The sequence below is a fragment of the Papaver somniferum genome, chromosome 7, assembly GCF_003573695.1.
Source record: "Papaver somniferum cultivar HN1 chromosome 7, ASM357369v1, whole genome shotgun sequence".
NCBI lineage: Eukaryota > Viridiplantae > Streptophyta > Magnoliopsida > Ranunculales > Papaveraceae > Papaver > Papaver somniferum.
Genome location: NC_039364.1, coordinates 238,027,740 through 238,045,771, shown reverse-complemented (window position 1 = coordinate 238,045,771; position 18,032 = coordinate 238,027,740). Strand labels below are relative to the sequence as shown.

The 18,032-nt window shown below is 37.8% G+C and overlaps 1 protein-coding gene across 1 annotated transcript; it reads left to right on the top strand.

The window, feature by feature from the left end:
* The first annotated feature begins 15,843 nt into the window (after positions 1 to 15,843).
* Positions 15,844 to 16,455, top strand: LOC113296212 (F-box/kelch-repeat protein At3g06240-like). The gene has a single exon (XM_026544536.1). It carries the CDS (start codon positions 15,844 to 15,846, stop codon positions 16,453 to 16,455), a length of 612 nt encoding a protein of 203 aa, XP_026400321.1.
* The last annotated feature ends 1,577 nt before the right edge of the window (positions 16,456 to 18,032 follow it).

The following is an 18,032-nucleotide window of genomic DNA, read 5'->3' as shown; positions in this document are numbered from 1 at the left end:
TATATAGCATACGACTTTTTGTCTCATAATAAGTAGGAGATAGAATAGATAGACTTTTGAGTGATAGATAAGTTCAAGTCTCCACATACCTTTTTGTTGATGAAGTTCCACGATTCCTTGAGTAAATATTCGTCGTTGTATGATGAATCGCCATGAAGTCCTTGAGCTCAACTACACTTTTCTATCCTAGTCGAAGACTTATCTATAATAGAGTAGAAATCAAGACTCATAGTTTTGATCACTAACATTGACAAACCTGCTTGATATAGCAACACATGCGAGGTTGACCGATCTATGCTCTAACAGTTAATTTCAGAACAAAAGAAGGAGAAGTTGATAATTACCATAAAAGTGAGAAATCATCAAAAGAAGAGGATGCTGGGATAAAAATGGAAAGTGAAGAGGAGACCAGCATTAATAAAATTCACGTGAAAGCAATCAAAGAAGCAAAAAGGCACGAATACGTGAAGCAATGCAGCAGGGGAAAGTTCCAACCAGGAGAATTAGTTATGAGCGAAATACCACCATATCACAAACAAGGGAGAAACAAAGGGAAAGTAACATGGGTTGGACCTTATGTGGTGAATAAATATGTCGGTGATGGGATGTACAAGTTAATGGAAAGAGATTGAAGAAACATGGAGAAAATGGAGAGTAGGCTTTATAACAAGAAATACCTAAAGCAGTATTACAGATAGGATGCGCGACAACATCAATTCAAAGGTACTACCTAAATGCGAAGCAGGTGAAGAAGTAAAAGGGTTGGAGTAGCAAATAGATTATTATAAAGTATTAGTAGGATATCCCTATGTGTGCGAATAAATAAGAGAAAAAAAATCAGAATTGTACCAGCAAAGGTTATTAATAGAAAAATTATATTTCTTCTACAATACATACTCCTAACATACAAGTAGAAGAACGAGGAAAAAATAAGACCTCGAATAAGACCTTACTAGGGGGAAATAAAACTTAAAACCTCTAATTAGGGAGGCTAGGTATCCAATTGTGGCATGCAACCTAGTTCGCACTTGTACAAGAGGCAATATAAATAATCCATAACGCGCGTCATTTTTTGGAAAAAACCTAGTAATGCATGGCTCAGGAGAAAGCCATACCAACCCTGGAACCTGAGTCATGGATATTGGGGGCGAAATAAAAGCTTATCCGGTAGAGACTCCTCAATCGAAAGACTAAGGTACTAAGTTCTCTATCATGGAGTGTAGAAACTCGATCAGGGGGTCGCGGTACACGGTTGAGTCAAGATTGTCGGGGGCGTATGGAGCGTACCTCGGTCCCCAAGATACCCCACTTAGGGTGCTGTCTCGGAAGAGACCGCGAAAACAACTGGTTGCTGCATCACTGGATTGGAGGAGCCCACCCCAACCCGGTAGGGGTACACCTCCTTGAAGGGGAAATCAGGGGGAAGATAAGGACGACACCCTCCATTACGGAGCTGAATTGTGTCAAAAGAGTTCAATATCATGGGACTATATCTCAAACGAGGGTATAGACCTGTCGTATTGGCGCGTAAAAGCATCCTGCAGAGGCAATAATATGAATGATGATAAGGCGAGATCAATGGGTCAATGCGCGAAAGCATAAAAACCTCCTGCGATTTCGTCGCGCGACCAGAATGAATACCCTGGGGCAAAGATAAGTCCTATTAACAGGGGAGGCTGATTAACATTCGTGAATAACCACAAAAGACCACACTAACATTATTTTTGCAGGGAGAAATAAAAGCAGCTATAAAGGTATGATCAAAACACAAAATACAACAATAAATGATTTAAAATTACAAAGGTATTATACATAATTAAGGATCTAGCAGAGGCAATTGCACTCTCGCGAATAACAGAGGCAAGAATGGGATTTTACACAACAAGATTATGTTATTCGTGTTAGCGCGATAGCCTTGCGTTAAGCATAATAGAGGTAGATAATTCACATATATATGATAGACTCATGCAAATATTGTTATATTCGCGCCAGTAAGTTACTTCTGGAATAAAATACGTAAATTTATTAGAAAGGAAGATGCTTTGCTTTTGATAAACAACCAGGAGAAGAGTAAAGAAGCTTAAATAAGAAAGGGAGACAACATCTATTGAAAATCTGAAGAACAACCAGTATATGTACAATACATAGAGAAAGAAAGGAGAAAGAAGACTACTTTCCGCCAGCGTCATCTTCTCTAGCTTCAGAATCATCACCTTCCTCATCGGTATCTTCATATTCGACATCGCTATCAGAGATGTCAGAAGTTTCTTAATTATCTGAAAGATCCTTAAACTCATAACGTGAAGGAATAGGAATATGATGTTCAACACAGAGCTCGCCCACTTACCCTTTAACAACCTCGTCACGTATGCGAATTGCGTCTTTGGTTAGATTGGAAACGGTGACTTGGAGCTTCTTCTTGAGTCTGCAGTACTTGGTGTCACGAGCAATAAACTTCGCCTCCAGTCTTTCAATCTCGGCAGAGGACTTCGCTTGAAGACTTTCAATATCCTTCAGATATTTCTTTACCTTTTCGAGGAATTCTTTCTCGAGAGCTACAAGGAGACAATGAAAAGGGTCAAGATCGCCCATTAGTAATTTAAGAAACAAGAGCAGGGGCAGAGTTATTAGCGAAAACAATGAGAAACCTTCTTTTTCGGAAATGATGGTTTTAACCAGGGATGCATGGTCAGATTCTAAACTAACATTTGTAGCCAGCTCCTGCCTAGCATTATCAGGGACTTTAGCATCCCATTCAAACTCTGCATCATTCTCTATCAGAAGGCGAGAGCGAAGTTCATTCTCACGAGCGAGAAGAGTATTCTTCTCTCTTATGGAACGGGCCCTTTCTATCTGAATCTTGAGTTGAGCTTCGTGAAAGTGCTTCAAAGACTTCGCAGAATTAGCAATTACTTGATCTTTCTCAGTGATAAGGGTATTCTTTTTTTCTTCTACAACTCTAATTCTCTCTTTATCCTCACGGGCGCGACGTTGAAAGGTCCTATTAGAAACTAGCATTGGTCTATGATCACAAATGATGGATTCATATTTCAGCCTCAACTCATTCCAACTAAGATTCTCTAAGCCACGCATGGGAAAATTATCCAAAGAAGCATTAAGAAGCTCTAAAAGGGCATCATTATCATCAGGAAGGTTAGCCGCCTCTTCGGTCAAATTATAAAGTTCTGCAAGTATAAGTAGTTGAAAAAACATGAAGATGAAGCAAAAATCATAAGGTGTAAGGGAGCGAGAAGAAACACACCAATTAACTGATTATTCCTTTGGCGAAGTTCATCTGCGTCTCGCGTTTTACGCGAAAGCTCATCCTTAACCTTCTGACACTCATCCCCTAAGGAGCTAATTTTTCTACGCGAGTCAGCGGCAACCGCATGAGAAGCTCGCGCAATCTATAAAAAATAAATGACAGGAGAATTAAAAGTAATGAAGATGTGAAGAGGAGATATGAACTCAAAACAAGATTACAGGGGAAGGAAGAAACATACCATAGAACCCATGGCGAATAAGAATTCTGGAGGTATGGCTGATGAAGATCCTCGCAGAGATTCATGACTTAAAGAAGGAGCATCACATATGGTAGATATCATTTCACAGGTGCGAGTTAAATCGTCGTCACCAGCGGAAGAGAGGGAGTTTTTAAAGATAAGGGATAGCTGAGCCATGGGGGAAACTGAGGCAGGGTCATCAAGAAAAGGTGGCTCTTTCCCATGAGAGCAAGAGACAAAAGGAGTAGGAGAAGAGGTAGTGGAAGAAATCTTTCTTTTCTTCTTGAGATTCGCTTCCTTGTTGTTATTCTTCGCAGTAGACTTGGAAGCAACGACTTTGCCCTTGGACTTTGTGCGAGTAGGAACCTCCTCCTCATCCTCAGAAGAGTCTTCATCACTAGCGCCGCTAATATCAAATCCGTCCACCTTCGCACACAGATAAAGATAAGAAATAGAGGCAACAATATTGTTAAAATTTTGAGTCAAAGTATTTCTTACTACATCAGTGATCGAACGTAGAGCTTCTAGTGTACCTTGCCTCTCATAAGTCTTAAAATCTTTCTTCAACTTGGTAATCTGGAGATAAGAAAATTAATGAAACAAAAAGAAAGAAAATAAATAAAGTGAAGTTGGTAAACAAGCGAAAATTAGAAAAACATACCACAATATCTCTCTCAGTCCAACTGAACTCCCAAGGGGAACAAGAAGAAAAACCCTCGGGAAGAGGATTAATCGATTTATCATCACCAAAACCAATAATATAAGGACCCTCAAAGAGGACTGGATAAACGTCCCAGCGATTGTCATTAGATCTTCGTGCGGTGCGGTTAGTCTTATCGTGAAAGTAAACATCTCGCATAATCCTTCTGTTTTCCGCGATGCCATCCTTCCTTGCCAAACGAACAGCCCAGCGGGATGATTCATTCTTCATAATAACAACTTTGTAGTTAGCGAAGAAGCTGTCGACAGTGTAGTCAGAAGGGATGATTTCCAAATCAGCACACGCTTTATTTTTATATTCTTTCGGGTAAAGGTATCCTAATCCAGCTGCACGGCGAGCGAACTCCACCATGATCCTGATAGAATCCCCACTCAACTGAAAAATCTCACGCTTGAAATCATCATGCGATAAAATTTTATAAAACAAATGAATTCGCGGGTCAAGAAGAGGAATAGGGAGACCGACGAGGAGTTGTCCTAGGGAAATGATGATCTTTTGATCATTCCATTGATCAATCTCAAACCATATAGGGTTAAGTGTCAAAGTAGGTCCTGATAAAGGAGGAACAGAAAGTTTAAAACCTTTATCTCGGAATTCAACTTCAAGCCTCTCAAAATCCTGGACCATTTTCCACCCTGCTTTGTGCCCCATTGATTTTCTTATAGAATGAGATTGTAAATATCAAGTTAATTAAGATGATCAAGAAGGCGAAATGATACGATGAATGGGAGATTGAGGCGAAGAAGAGTCAAGAATTAAGATTAAACGGAAAAGCAACAACAGTAAGAAAAGAAAAGTTGCAAAGGTTGAAGGAGAAGGAAGAGAGTAAAAGAGAAGAATGAAAACGAGGGGGGGTGATAAAGGATTTTATTTTTTCCCCACGAAATCCGCTTTTATGAATGCATTAATGGGTGAAGAGAGATGAAGCGACAGTTGCAGGGGTTAATCGCAACGTGTCCAAAGATAAGGCGATAATAACAACACGTGGAGCAGTTAAGACCGGGATCTCGAAATATTGTCAGTTAAAGAATGTGAAAAGTTGATAGGGTGCGGCAAATAGTGAGTACATGAGCGAAGAGGTGTTTAAGAACAAGTTCTCTCATCGCTCTTTCTATAATAAAGATCGCTAAGAGAAGAGGCAAAATGTAGGGGAAAAATATCGCGTACCAAATAATTATGCGAAGCAACTATATTACAAAGGAGCGAGCAGCAATCGCATGTAGCATATCCCAAATGACGGAATCAATGACGTCACAAAGTCACAAGTAAAGTATGGAAGTTGTGCGAAGAATAAGAGCACGTGCGAGAAAATACAATTTAAGCGTGCGAAAACGCCGCGTAAGATCCGAAAATAGGGGCTTTATTAGTTGTCCTCCACTATGTAAAACTCCTATATATAGGACCAACCACCCTTGTGTTAGAAGATAGATCTTTTTCGGAGAGTTGAGATAGAACCTTAGAAGAAAAAGTTATTTACTCCCCGAATTAGGATTTTATCTTCTTTCTTTGTATTGATTTCTAAACGTAATAAAAGTTCATATTAATGTTCTTCATGATTTCATAGTTTATTCAATACATTATTGCAGGGGTGTAGTATTGGGATTTCTCACTACTGCACATATGATATGAGATAGCAATACTTTTTTTTGTTAGAGAACTAAGATCCCATAGATTGATTAAGGTAATATGGGCCGGTTAGCATCAATGTAGGTGTCTTTACATTTAATAACTAAGATCCCAACATAGCTGACAAAAAAAGTTTCCATGAGCACCACACCTTTACTTAGGGCTGCACAAAACCGATTCAACCCACCAACCCAACCCACACCTTTCTGAAATTACCCGCACCCGACCAACCCATTTAGGAGCGGGTCGATTATGGGTCACAACATCAAAATCCATCGTATGGTGGGTCGACTGTGGGTGACAACTTCCCTCACCCGACCCAACCCACCCACCCACCTAAATATTTCTAAATTAATGCTAACCACTAGATTACCTATCCTAGATGAACCACATCCATTGAAGTGATAATATATAATGCCTAAACCTAATCATCGGTAGCTTCTCTTCACTGAAGAGTCTTCAATCAGTTCCCTTCAACGGCAGTCTTAGAGGCTCAGTTTATTTTTTCATTTTCTCTTCGCTTTGTAAATCAAATCACAGCATCACCAGCAACAATCAATCAACATCGTCACCAGTAAACCAACAACCAAAAGTGGGACTAGGAATCATTGTAATTTGTAAATACTAATTAGGGTTTTGTTTCCTAAGATTGATTTTGGGTTGGTTTATTTTAATTGGGTTCTTAATGTAGTGTTCATTGTATTTTATGGTGGGTAACCCACCACCCACCCGATCCAACCCACCGTAATGTGGGTCGGGTAAAAATCGACCCATTGTAATGTTGGGTTGGTTGCGGGTGACAACTTTTGTTACCCACCATCAGTGGGTTGGGTGACGGGTGTGGCCAAACCCGACCCAACCCGACCCAACCCTTACTAATTGATCTCAAAATCTTTCCGGTGGAGTAAAGGACGTGTTTAACTATACATTTAATATACACATATCATCTTTTGTTGTTTACTTGGTCATTAGTTTTAAAGGATTTTTAGAATGCGAACTTATCAGATGTCATGAAAAATGGGCATAAAGTTCACTTTGAACCTCCCTCAGTAGTTGGTAGTTTTGTTTCCACTAACTTGTTTCTGTTTCAATTGCTTCGTTTTCTAGTTAATTATAATGGTAGAAGAGTACCAATAAAACCTGTCCTCCCAGCTTACCCTACATACCAAATATAGATACTTGCATTACCTAAAAGAAGTCTTAATCAAATGAATTGAATCCAAAGAGATTTTTGTTGGAATAACGATAAGGTCAAGAGCAGCAGAGGATATATTAGAGCTTGAACCAATATGTGCAAGCCTATTTCTGAAGGCGGGTTAGGAATTCAAAAACCACACCATTTTAATATATCCCTCCTTACAAGTAGGCTAATCACAGACAATGATCAACTTTGGGTGCAAATCCTAGCAGCTAAATACTTCCCAAACTCGCACCCTCTAGAATCTACTAGAACTTATTGTCTATTTTGTATCTGGACAAGTATACAATAAGGTCTAAACCTAATCAAGGGTAATTTTGTCTGGCCATTAAAAAATAGAGCATCTGAAAAAAATTAGGAGGACCGATGGATACCAAATGCTGACATAATTACCCAACCAACCATTATACAAGAATCAACACCAAAATTGGTCCAGGAGATGATAAAGGAAGATAATACTTGGGATCAATAAAAACTGGACAAATACTTTAATCCAGACGTCGGAGCGAAAATTCAAGCAATAACGCCGAAGAGATAAAAACAAGAAAAAAAAATCAAATGGAAGCATCATCATTTAGGAAATTTCACTGCAAAGAATATCTACAACTTTTTAATCTACCAAGATCGAGAAAATGATAACTTAACGGACTTTCCCTGAGAATTTTTTTGGAAAATACATGCTATCCCAGGAATAAGATTATTTATGTGGAAATTATTGCAAAAAACGCACCCCACCTCTTCCAGGCTTGGTGCCCATAATTCAGCTATAAAACCCTCATTGTCAGATGTGCAATTCTCAGGATCATGAAACTAAACTAAACAACATCTTTTCAGATCTTGTCCTTTTGTTAGAGCAATATTGTTCGATTTATCTTTAGAAGCCATTAATACTAGGAGTAGCACAATCTCGATTAATGATTGGATTAGAGAGGTTGGTTATCAGAACCTAATTTGTCACAGTTTTCGGAAAAGATAACAACAATCCTTTGGTTTATTTGAAAACATGGATGCTCGGTAGTCTTCGAGAAAATCAATCCCAAGCCAATAAAATTGATGAATCAGATTAATAGATACCTAAACTCTACTCCTAAGGTTGTCCAAAAGAAATTACCCAAAAGAAAGGGACTTTAGTTAAGAATAGTTGGTCCGACATAAACACAGATTGGATAATCTTTATTGATGCATCATTTAGAAAAGAAGGTTCTTCTATGGGTTATACTTTTTTACTGTTCTCACTGGATCATGAGACTTTCAGGCACATATCGACGGGTTCCGAGTGGGCTACATCAGCTTTTCATGCGGAAACAAAAGCCTTACTAAAGGTAGCCACCTGGTTAAAGGAGAACATTTTGTCCAGTGTTTCCTTAGTTACCTACTGCAAAGCTTTGGCAGACAACATCAATAAGGTAAGTACAGAAGCCCCTTGGACATCAGAAAACACTTTATAAGAAGTCAAGACAATCTTATGAGAATTACCCCAAGCTCAACTAAAGTAGATACATAGAAAACATATGCAAAGGAAGCAAGAATAAAAGGCAAGAATAAAACGTCTTCCATATATATCTACACATTTGCAGCGAAGAATTTAAAAATCTGGCATTTACTCCGATGCATTGATAAAAATGAAAAATAATAAATAAATTTTTCCATAGAAAAAGAAATCTTAAAGGAGAAAAAGAGAAAATCAGAATGTCCTCGGGTTCTGGTTGACTTTAATGGCAGTCTAAGACTTTGGCCCCCAAAATATTTGTGTCAACAACTCCACCACCTATAGACTTTAGGATCAGGGGTTACCTTATTAATCAGGAGTCACGTGCCATGTGTCGTGTCGTGTTGTGCCAACGATTTAAATGTGTTGTGTCGTGATGTGCTTTATTAGTCAAAAGCTAGGCACATCACAACCTACTGGCACAGCACACGAATAAACGTGTTATGCCGTGTTGGCACACGTGTTATAAACAATTTGAAATCACTTAATGTAAACATTAAGTCGGACATTATCTCGAAAATTTAAATAGACAACATATCATTTGAAATTATTTCAAGTAAAATTAACAAGTTTATTCGATAAAAGAAATAGCCAATCAAATATAAAATTGGATCATTGTCATGTAAATTAACGTTCAAGTCAAATATAGGTAACGACATTATAACAACGATATTGGAATATATTTTCCAATATTTAGGTATTATATGTGTTGTTATAAAAATAAGGCAACATAAAATGTCAAAAATTAGGTAGAGTAGTGACTCTTTTGTGAAATACACACAAAATATGATGTATTATGCTTTGTTATCTGGTATATTTGTGCATGCTATGACGTGCTTTCTTAACGTGTTGTGCTGGGCTGGGCCACGTGCTTATCCGTACTGCGTGATGTGTTGTGTTATTGAGCCTATTAAGCTAACCTATCACAGCCCACGAAACTAACATGCTGGACCATGATGTGCTAAATCACGTGTTGGACTGGGCTGAGCTCAGATCTTAGCGTGCTGGGCTGGACTGTGCTCGTGCTGGCACAACCAAATTTACATCTCTAGGAAACCGTTGGGATCTGGGCGGTGGACTCTCTCTTCATGCGTATACTTTATCAAGTAGCACGAATCCCTAAGTGGTGGTTTGCGGAGTATAGGTGATAGGAAGAGGACCACCAGTCCACCACACTTCACAAAACCACCCAAAACACAGGTTTTAGAAGCCCAAAGTGCACATCTGACATCACATGCGGATACCAACGCAATAACATACATAATACCCCAAATAAATCACTTTGCTTCCCAACTTTTTTTGTTTGTTTTGTTGCCTTGACACTGTAGTAATTTCCTTGGCAAGAAGAATATTCAGTTCGCATTTTTTGTTTCATAGTTGTCCTGGACCTACACGGTGCCCATGTTAGCCGAATTTGCCCCACAGTCGCAATTTCGAAAAGGCATTACGCATTTCGATCAAGATAATATGAGAATGGATTTGTCAATTTGGGAGATCAGAACTGTCGAGGGACACAGACAGGAACTTGATCATCCCCAGCACATTGTAGTGGAATACAACTTTTTTGCTGACAGGAAAAATTATGCATCGAGATTTTTATGAGGGGCACACAAGGTTTCTTAAGAGGATGCAAAGGTGCACAAACAAGCAAATGGAAGTTTCTAAAGCAATTAAAAATCAAAGAAGAAATCACACAGATTAAAGAGTGTCCAGGACCTTTTGGATAGAAGTACCATTGAACCCCATGTTAGGGACTGGCAGCATCATTGGTCGACCAAAACTTAGTCTCACATTGAATGCGCAGAGCACCGAGTTAGGGATAATTAAGAAACCTGTTTTGAGGCATACTGATTTTTTTTGAGGCATACTAATTCATTATTCCATCTAGGGTGGATTTATAAGGGGTGTTTAAAGATAGCGCAATTACATATATATCCTTAGACAATTTAAACTATTAGAGTGTCCTTATCCTCAAAAGCCTAAAATCAAAAATCAAAATAACCTTTAAACTTAAACATCTTTGACTTCAATTCAACCAAGCAAAGGAAACATGAATCGAAGTGAGCGACGTTGGAGTGCGAAATAAAAATCTCAATTGCTCTTAGATGTATTTGTAACAAACCCATCTTGTTTTTGATTGAATTTATTTTGTTTGATCGATAGATTATGATTTCAAAGATGAAATTAGGGTTTTCAGAAGATCAGTTCGGCTGATCTTGGAATATCAATTTTGAGCCGAACCTAGTATATGATTTAGAGAAACACTATGTTCGGCTAATGCGATTTTGCTAGATTTTGTTCGAATCAGCCGAACCTAGCCTTCTTCTTCATTTTAAATTTTCAAAAGATCAGTTCGGCTGATCTTGGAATATCATTTTTGAGCCGAACCTAGTATATGATTTAGAGAAACACTATGTTCGACTGATGCGATTTTTCTAGTTTTTTTCGAATCAGCCGAATCTAAAGTACGTCAGTTACAGAGTGATGTTCGGCTGATAACTTGTCAGTCGAACCTCTGTTTTTGAAAATATAACTAGGTTCGGCTAACAACTAGTACATTTTCAAAAACAGAGGTTCGGCTGACAAGTTATCAGCCGAACCGTTCATCTCGTCAATAGATCTGGGTTTTAAAAATTCAATTTTTTGACAGATTCAACTTATAAAAATGGCACTAAACCTCGTATAAAAGTCTACCTCTAATTTGAATCACACATTTTGGTCACTTCTAATCACTTAAATCTAAAAACCCAAGTTTTTTTTCGCTTCTTCTTCTTCTTCCTCTCAAAAATCCCAACTCTCTCACATAAATTTGATTTCTCTACTAATGTACCACTAATAATTTAATTTTTAATCAATCCTTAAAATTCCTAATTAATCAAATCCAATCATAATCATTAACACTAATTATGTAAAGGTAGTTATGTCATTATCAAAAAGGGTGGATAAGGGGTGATGTTGTTTTTTATTTAGTGACCCTATTTTGGCATTATTTAGTAGGGAAAATTAGGCACAGGCCCAAAAAAAAATAACATTCTCATTGTGAGGCCCACAATTAATTTTAGGTACCGTGACACCCATAATTATTTCTGTGACACCCATAATTATATGAAATTATTGAAAATGTCTGCATGATGGATTATGCATCCGCATGACGGATTATGCATCAAGGGTATAATTGGCAACGCAACTTGGATATAACATATCTAAAAATCCGCGCCTTGGAATTTTACAAATTTTATATCGTTGGAAATCTTTTTAAGAGAGCTACGCAACGAGTACAAACAAGAATATCAAATTTTATTTTTTCACGAAAAAATCGGAGGTGATCATCATTTTAGGCAAAATTTTCGAAAACTTGATACATAACCATTATGCAGCCACCAAAAAAGATGCATAACACATTCTGCAGACGCATAACGAATTATGCAACTATTTTATCCACTGCATAACAAATTATGCATTTGGATAACAAAATTATGCATCTATAACAAGTTGTGTAACCATTGTTTTGGTTGATTTTAGTGCGTGCATAAAAAAAATGATGCATAATGCAGTATGCATCTTTATTTACGGATGCATATCAGGTTGTGCAACAATTGTCTCGATGCATAATGTATTATGCAGTCATATTTTCGGATGCGTAACAGGTTATGCATCCATTTTCACGACTGCATAACATGTTATGTAGATATTATTGTAGGTGCATGACAAGTTATGCAACCTTATTTTCTGTTGGTTTCAATACTAAGAAAAAAGTAGATGCATAACTGTTATGCAACCGTTTTTTGGACTGCATAACAAGTTATGCAAAAAAAAAAACTGCAGAAAGTGTTATGCAACCAATTTCGAGAATGCATAACAAGTTATGCAACAAATTTTGTAGGTGCATAACCTGTTATGCATCACTATTCACACCTCCATTTTTTTCACCAACGTTGCAGATCCGTTCAATCTAATATCAAGACGGACTGGTACCCAAATCTCCACATCCTGTAGGCTTATAAATCAGGTGAAAACTGCTGCCAAAACCCCCTTATACAAATCCCAAAAGATCACTGCTAATCAGTCTACACAAGCTCTTCTTTCACTGAACAACACACCGACAAACTCCCAACTGCAGTCCCATTCTCTTGGCTCCCCTGAATTCGAGACAAACTCATGTTCCTTCTCTGTTTCATCTTGAAAACTCTCTCCTAATCTTCCAAGAACAACCAACATAACTTCACCACCATTCAGCCACAGAACAGACCAGGATGCAACCCAAATCATCCCAAGAATCTTCATAAGCTCAACCCAATACTCGACCCAAACTCCATTCATAAATCTTGTACCGCCAACTCCATCTCTTTCCATAACTGCCATTGTTTCAAACCATCTCTGCCTCGTACTTTGAAGCTTCAATTATCTCTCAAAACCCATTGAAAACTTCCCCCAAAATCAATCACGTAACAGCTGGACTTTTCTCAGCCGCTTCGTCAAACAGCTGCTATGCACAATTTGATGTTGTGTTGCATCTAGGAATCATTTTCTGTGGTTCTCCAATTCTTGCAACAAATTCAAATACGATGCAAACCCATAACTGCTCATCATTCATAAACATCAAAACAGTTCAGTTTCTCCTCCAATCAACACCAACAGACCCAAAATTGAGCTAACAGAATGACCATGTCTCATTCGTTCGTACTACCTATTTCTTGTTGTATTCAAGCTCAAGAACCCTTGCTTAATCCTGCAAGAATCATCCCACCAGAAACCATAATTTCAATAACACAAAACCCTTTCATCCAACTGGTTTACGTCTTGAAACTCAACCTAATTCAGCCATCACCCCGAGATCCATCTGCCACACCAATTCGAACCAAATACCCCCATTCAGCATCCATAAATCTTCCATGTAATTCCCATCTCATTCATTTGCAAACGCAAGAAGAAATGTAGCCTCATGGCTTGAACTGATGAAAAACTATACCACCTTCTCTGCTGGTGACTTTGGTATCTAGAGAAACCTAATTCCATTCCATTGAAATGTCCCCAGCAGGCACGCGTGTACAGCTCAAGTGGTGAAATCCACACCAACTTTCTTTCTGCAGAGTGCACAAATGTGTGTAGTTTTTCCTTTAGAAAAAAGAAAAATCGAATTTTATAAATTATGGGTTCTAGAATAATTTTTTATGTGAAATTGGGGGCGTCCGTGAACTTTTCTGGACGTGGATTTCACAGTAGAAAAAATCTGAATAATGGATCTGTCTGTAATTTTCACTATTTAGTATGCCTCAAAAAAATTCAATATGCCTCAAAACAGGTTTCATAATTAAGGTCAGTAAGGCCCATTAACAAAGCCCATTGCAGAACATCCCAAGAATCTCATTGATCCATTAAGAGGAGTTACAACATCCCATTCTCTGAACATTTTATATGACCTTGAGTACCTCCAGAGTATATATCGGCAGAATTGTTAATAGACCAACTAACTGGATTTCTAACCTTCTTTGTCTAATTGTCCTTGTTCTTCAGCTTTATTTTTCTTTGGAACCTAAGTCTGTAAAGTGTTCTATGTTGACACCAACTATTTAACAGTTCAAATCTTACTTGGAAAGTGGCATTGCCAGCAATTAGGTCACGTAAGTGTATGCACTTCTTAATCCGAGCCTCCACCATCTAGGACAGAACATGAAACACCTTGTTAGGAAAACTGGAGGACACGTCTATCATTTCCAAGCTCAGATTATAATAAGTTGCTTGTCAGTTTCTTATAGGAATCCATTGCTGTGAATCCTGCTGTTTTAGAACATTGTATCATGCTATGCAGTTGTTTCTCACACGCGTTCTTTTCTCTCGCAGGTTTTTCTCTGCAAATTGAATAATATTGTTTGGTGTGCTTTTTTTTTTCCCTTGCCAGAGGCTAATTATACAAATTTGTCAAATTTGTTCTTCACTTGAATAACTCCATTTTCACAGCCTGAGAGATCACTTGCTTGTTCTGTTCAAGTAATTTTTAGAAGGCAAGCCTCTGCCAGAAGTCTCTGGTTAGCTGCTTACTACAGGTGATAAGATTGAATGGCAAGCCTCTTGGAACGTGATATTTCGTTTCCTTTTCTTTGTTCCCGATACTAATACAATGTGTTATGAGATGAATACTCTGCTTAGAATTAGATGCATTTAGCTGATAAAAATTAAGATGAAGTGCGCACAAGTTTGTGGACTATTTACCGTTCTCTCCGAGTGATTCTTTGCTTTGAGTTGAGTTTGGAACCGTTTCCTTAATTGGTAAGCTACGTAATTGGAATTCCAATATGCAAGGGTTTTGTGTTTTATAAGGAATCGGTATACCTTATTGGCAAGGTACGTATTTGGGACTGCACTATATATATATATATGCACACAACGCCAACCTTCACCTTGTATATTGAAAATTGCAATAGCATAGCTATAACCATGAAGATACTTTCGAAGATATATTGCAAAAACAAAAGCCCCATGGCAACGCTGGGGAGCCTTCCTGAAGATATAACCGCGATTATACTTAGGAAGTTACCAGACATATCGATCGCTCGATTCAGAAGTGTATGCAAAGACTGGGATGAATTCCTCAGAAACCCTGAGTTTTTTTAATAATAAGATGCATCATCAACATGCTATAGAAACCAACAAGTTTAGTGTCCTACTTGAACCATGTAGTGACTCTTCTTACTACGGGGATCACTGTTATTATAGTATTCACTCCGTTTCTAAAAAATAAGCAAGTTTGGTTTTCACAAAAATTAAGAAAATCAATCATTGTAGCCACTTTTTCATGTTTTTTCCTAAAATATCCTTTGGTCCCCACTCATTTGTTATTAGAAAAAGATGAGAGAGAAGTGGTCCCCTTTTTGTATTAGGAGAGAAAAAGGAGAGAGAGAAGTGGTCCCTTTATGGGTATAGTAGTAAAATCATAACATTTGATTTTCCACATATGGAAACAAACTTATTTTTTTGACATACCCAAATAAGGAAACCTTCCTATATTTTAGAAACGGAGGGAGTATAAATTTTAATGTAAAATCCTCATCTTACCATATGCCTGTTAAAGCTGATACCCCTCCTGAATATGATCCATCTAGTATATGGGACAATTTTCCACGGGAGATTGTTTCATGTGATGGTGTAATCGGCTTACTAGTTACTAGACTTTGAGAAAAGAATCTGCTTGTGGAATCCATCAACTCGAGAATACACGTTTATGAACCATCACGAATCCTACGACAGAAACATCTTTTCCATATACAAAATTTGTTACGATTGGAAAATTGATGATTACAAGTTGTTCATGATAGTTGCTACAGGCCATGGTAGGTCTGAAGTTTGGGTTAGTAGATTACGTTCAAAATCATGGAATAGAGTTGGAGACATACCTTATGGTATATCTGATATTGATCTTTGTGTCAAGCCTTTAAATGGAATCATTCACGGGGTGAGAAACTATAAAGTTATAGTTTCGGTGGATATAGTTGAAGAGCGAACCAAAGAATTACAGATACCTAGTCGCTGTCTGGAGGAAAAAGCAACGAGTGGGTATGATTATATGGAAGTCGGTGTTCTCGGAGATGAACTTTACCTATTAGTTAATCCTAGACATCAGGGAAACATTGATCTCTGGGTGATGAAAGATTATGGAGTTGTAGATTCTTGGACCAAAATTATCACCATTTCGGAATATCAAACAGGATTTGAAAAATTAACGCCACTGGGGTATCTCAAGAATGGCGAGATTCTATTAAAGGGTGAACGTTTGACAAGCAAGGATTCTTTAGTCTTATATGACCCCAAAATCGGAAGACTTGTGACTTTGGATACCCCCGGCATGCCCGAATATTTCCGTGCCGCGACTTTGGTTGGAAGTCTATTTTCATTGTATTCGGGCGTATTCGTAAAGGATTAAGCCCCGTTTGGGATTGCTTTTTTTGAACCAAAAGCACTTTGTAACAAACTTATAACAAACTTTTACCAAAAATTATGTTTGGTAAATTTTTTTCAAAGTGCTTTTGCAGAGAAGCACTTTCATTTTAGGACTGTTTTTAAAAGCTACTCAGCACTAGCTTTTAAAAGCTGGAAAAGCAGAAACTGTTAGGGCTGCACATACTCCGGTACGGCCCCGTTCTCCTATGGAACCGGTCCCTGTACCTGGTGTTGACCGGTACTGAAATTTGAGTATCGATACCTGTACTTGTACCTGGTGTTGTACCGGTACTCCGGTACCGGGTTTTTTACCTGAAAAGAAACAGTTGAAAATACTAAAAATAACGTTTCCAATTTTCCATAAGTTCAATGTTTCATAAGTTCATAATACTAAAAACAGTTCATTCTGTTACATATTTTCAATTTCCATAAGTTCATAATACTAATTAGATTATTCTAAGTACTTGAACAGCTAAATTGCATTGCTTTGTTCAGCTGAACCAAAGCACCATTTCCTCACCAACTCATCCATCCAGTCATCAAAGCACCACTTCTTCACTGCATTGCTTCTGTTAAGCTGAGCCACTACCTGCAACTACCAACTCCTTATGTACCTTCCTGCCTGCAACAACAACCATATATACCATTAAATTTTATCCCCACAATATATACTCAGCATCCCCACATCAACAACTTCAAAAATGCATCATTTCTTAAGAGATTGCAATCAGTACTACTTTCATATGCATACAAAGAAAGTTGTTTCTACTCCTTTGTATAGTTATTGTGTCCTGTCTCGAATAAAGTTTTCAAGAATAAGTTTAAGGAAGTTGTTACATAAGAAAACAACCTTAAAAAAAGACTACACAGAAAGCTACCAACCTTGTTGTTGGGATTTTTTTGGACATCTATTCAAATGCTTTTGTAATCCAGCAGTGCCATTTACTTCATTGTGAGCAGCCTATCTTCTGTGGCAATGATGACATTCAGCATGAGTATCATTTATCCTAGTCATTTCCAACCAAACACTTGATCTCACTTTGCCGTGCTTCTTTTTGCTATCTCCAACTTCAACTGCTTCAGTTGTACTTGTTGGAGTTGCAGTTTCAGTTTCATCATTTGTGTGAGATGCAGCTTGAGAGGATGATCCAACCTCTTTGTGTTGAGTTGTACTTGTAGTCGGAGTTGCATTTGATGTGGAATCTAACAAACATAAAATACAAACACAATATTAGACTGAGATAAAATAATGCAATGTAAGGAAAAACATTAACTGAGTAACTGTCGAAAAGCAAGAACATACAATAATTGAGGTAAAAATTCAGACTATCAAATTTCAGTCATTATTAAATAATGGTGATTTACTAATTTGTGAGAAGATGTAGAGTACCCTGCATTTGCTACTCTGCTAGTTAAATGAATCTGTAAAAGCTTTCAAAAGCAATGAAACAAGACTAAAAGGGTTTAGAAACAGCCATGTATTTTCATTCAAAAGCTCAAGCACCAAATTACAAATCGAGGGCATCACTGTTACTCTGCTAGTATTAAAAAATAATAGAA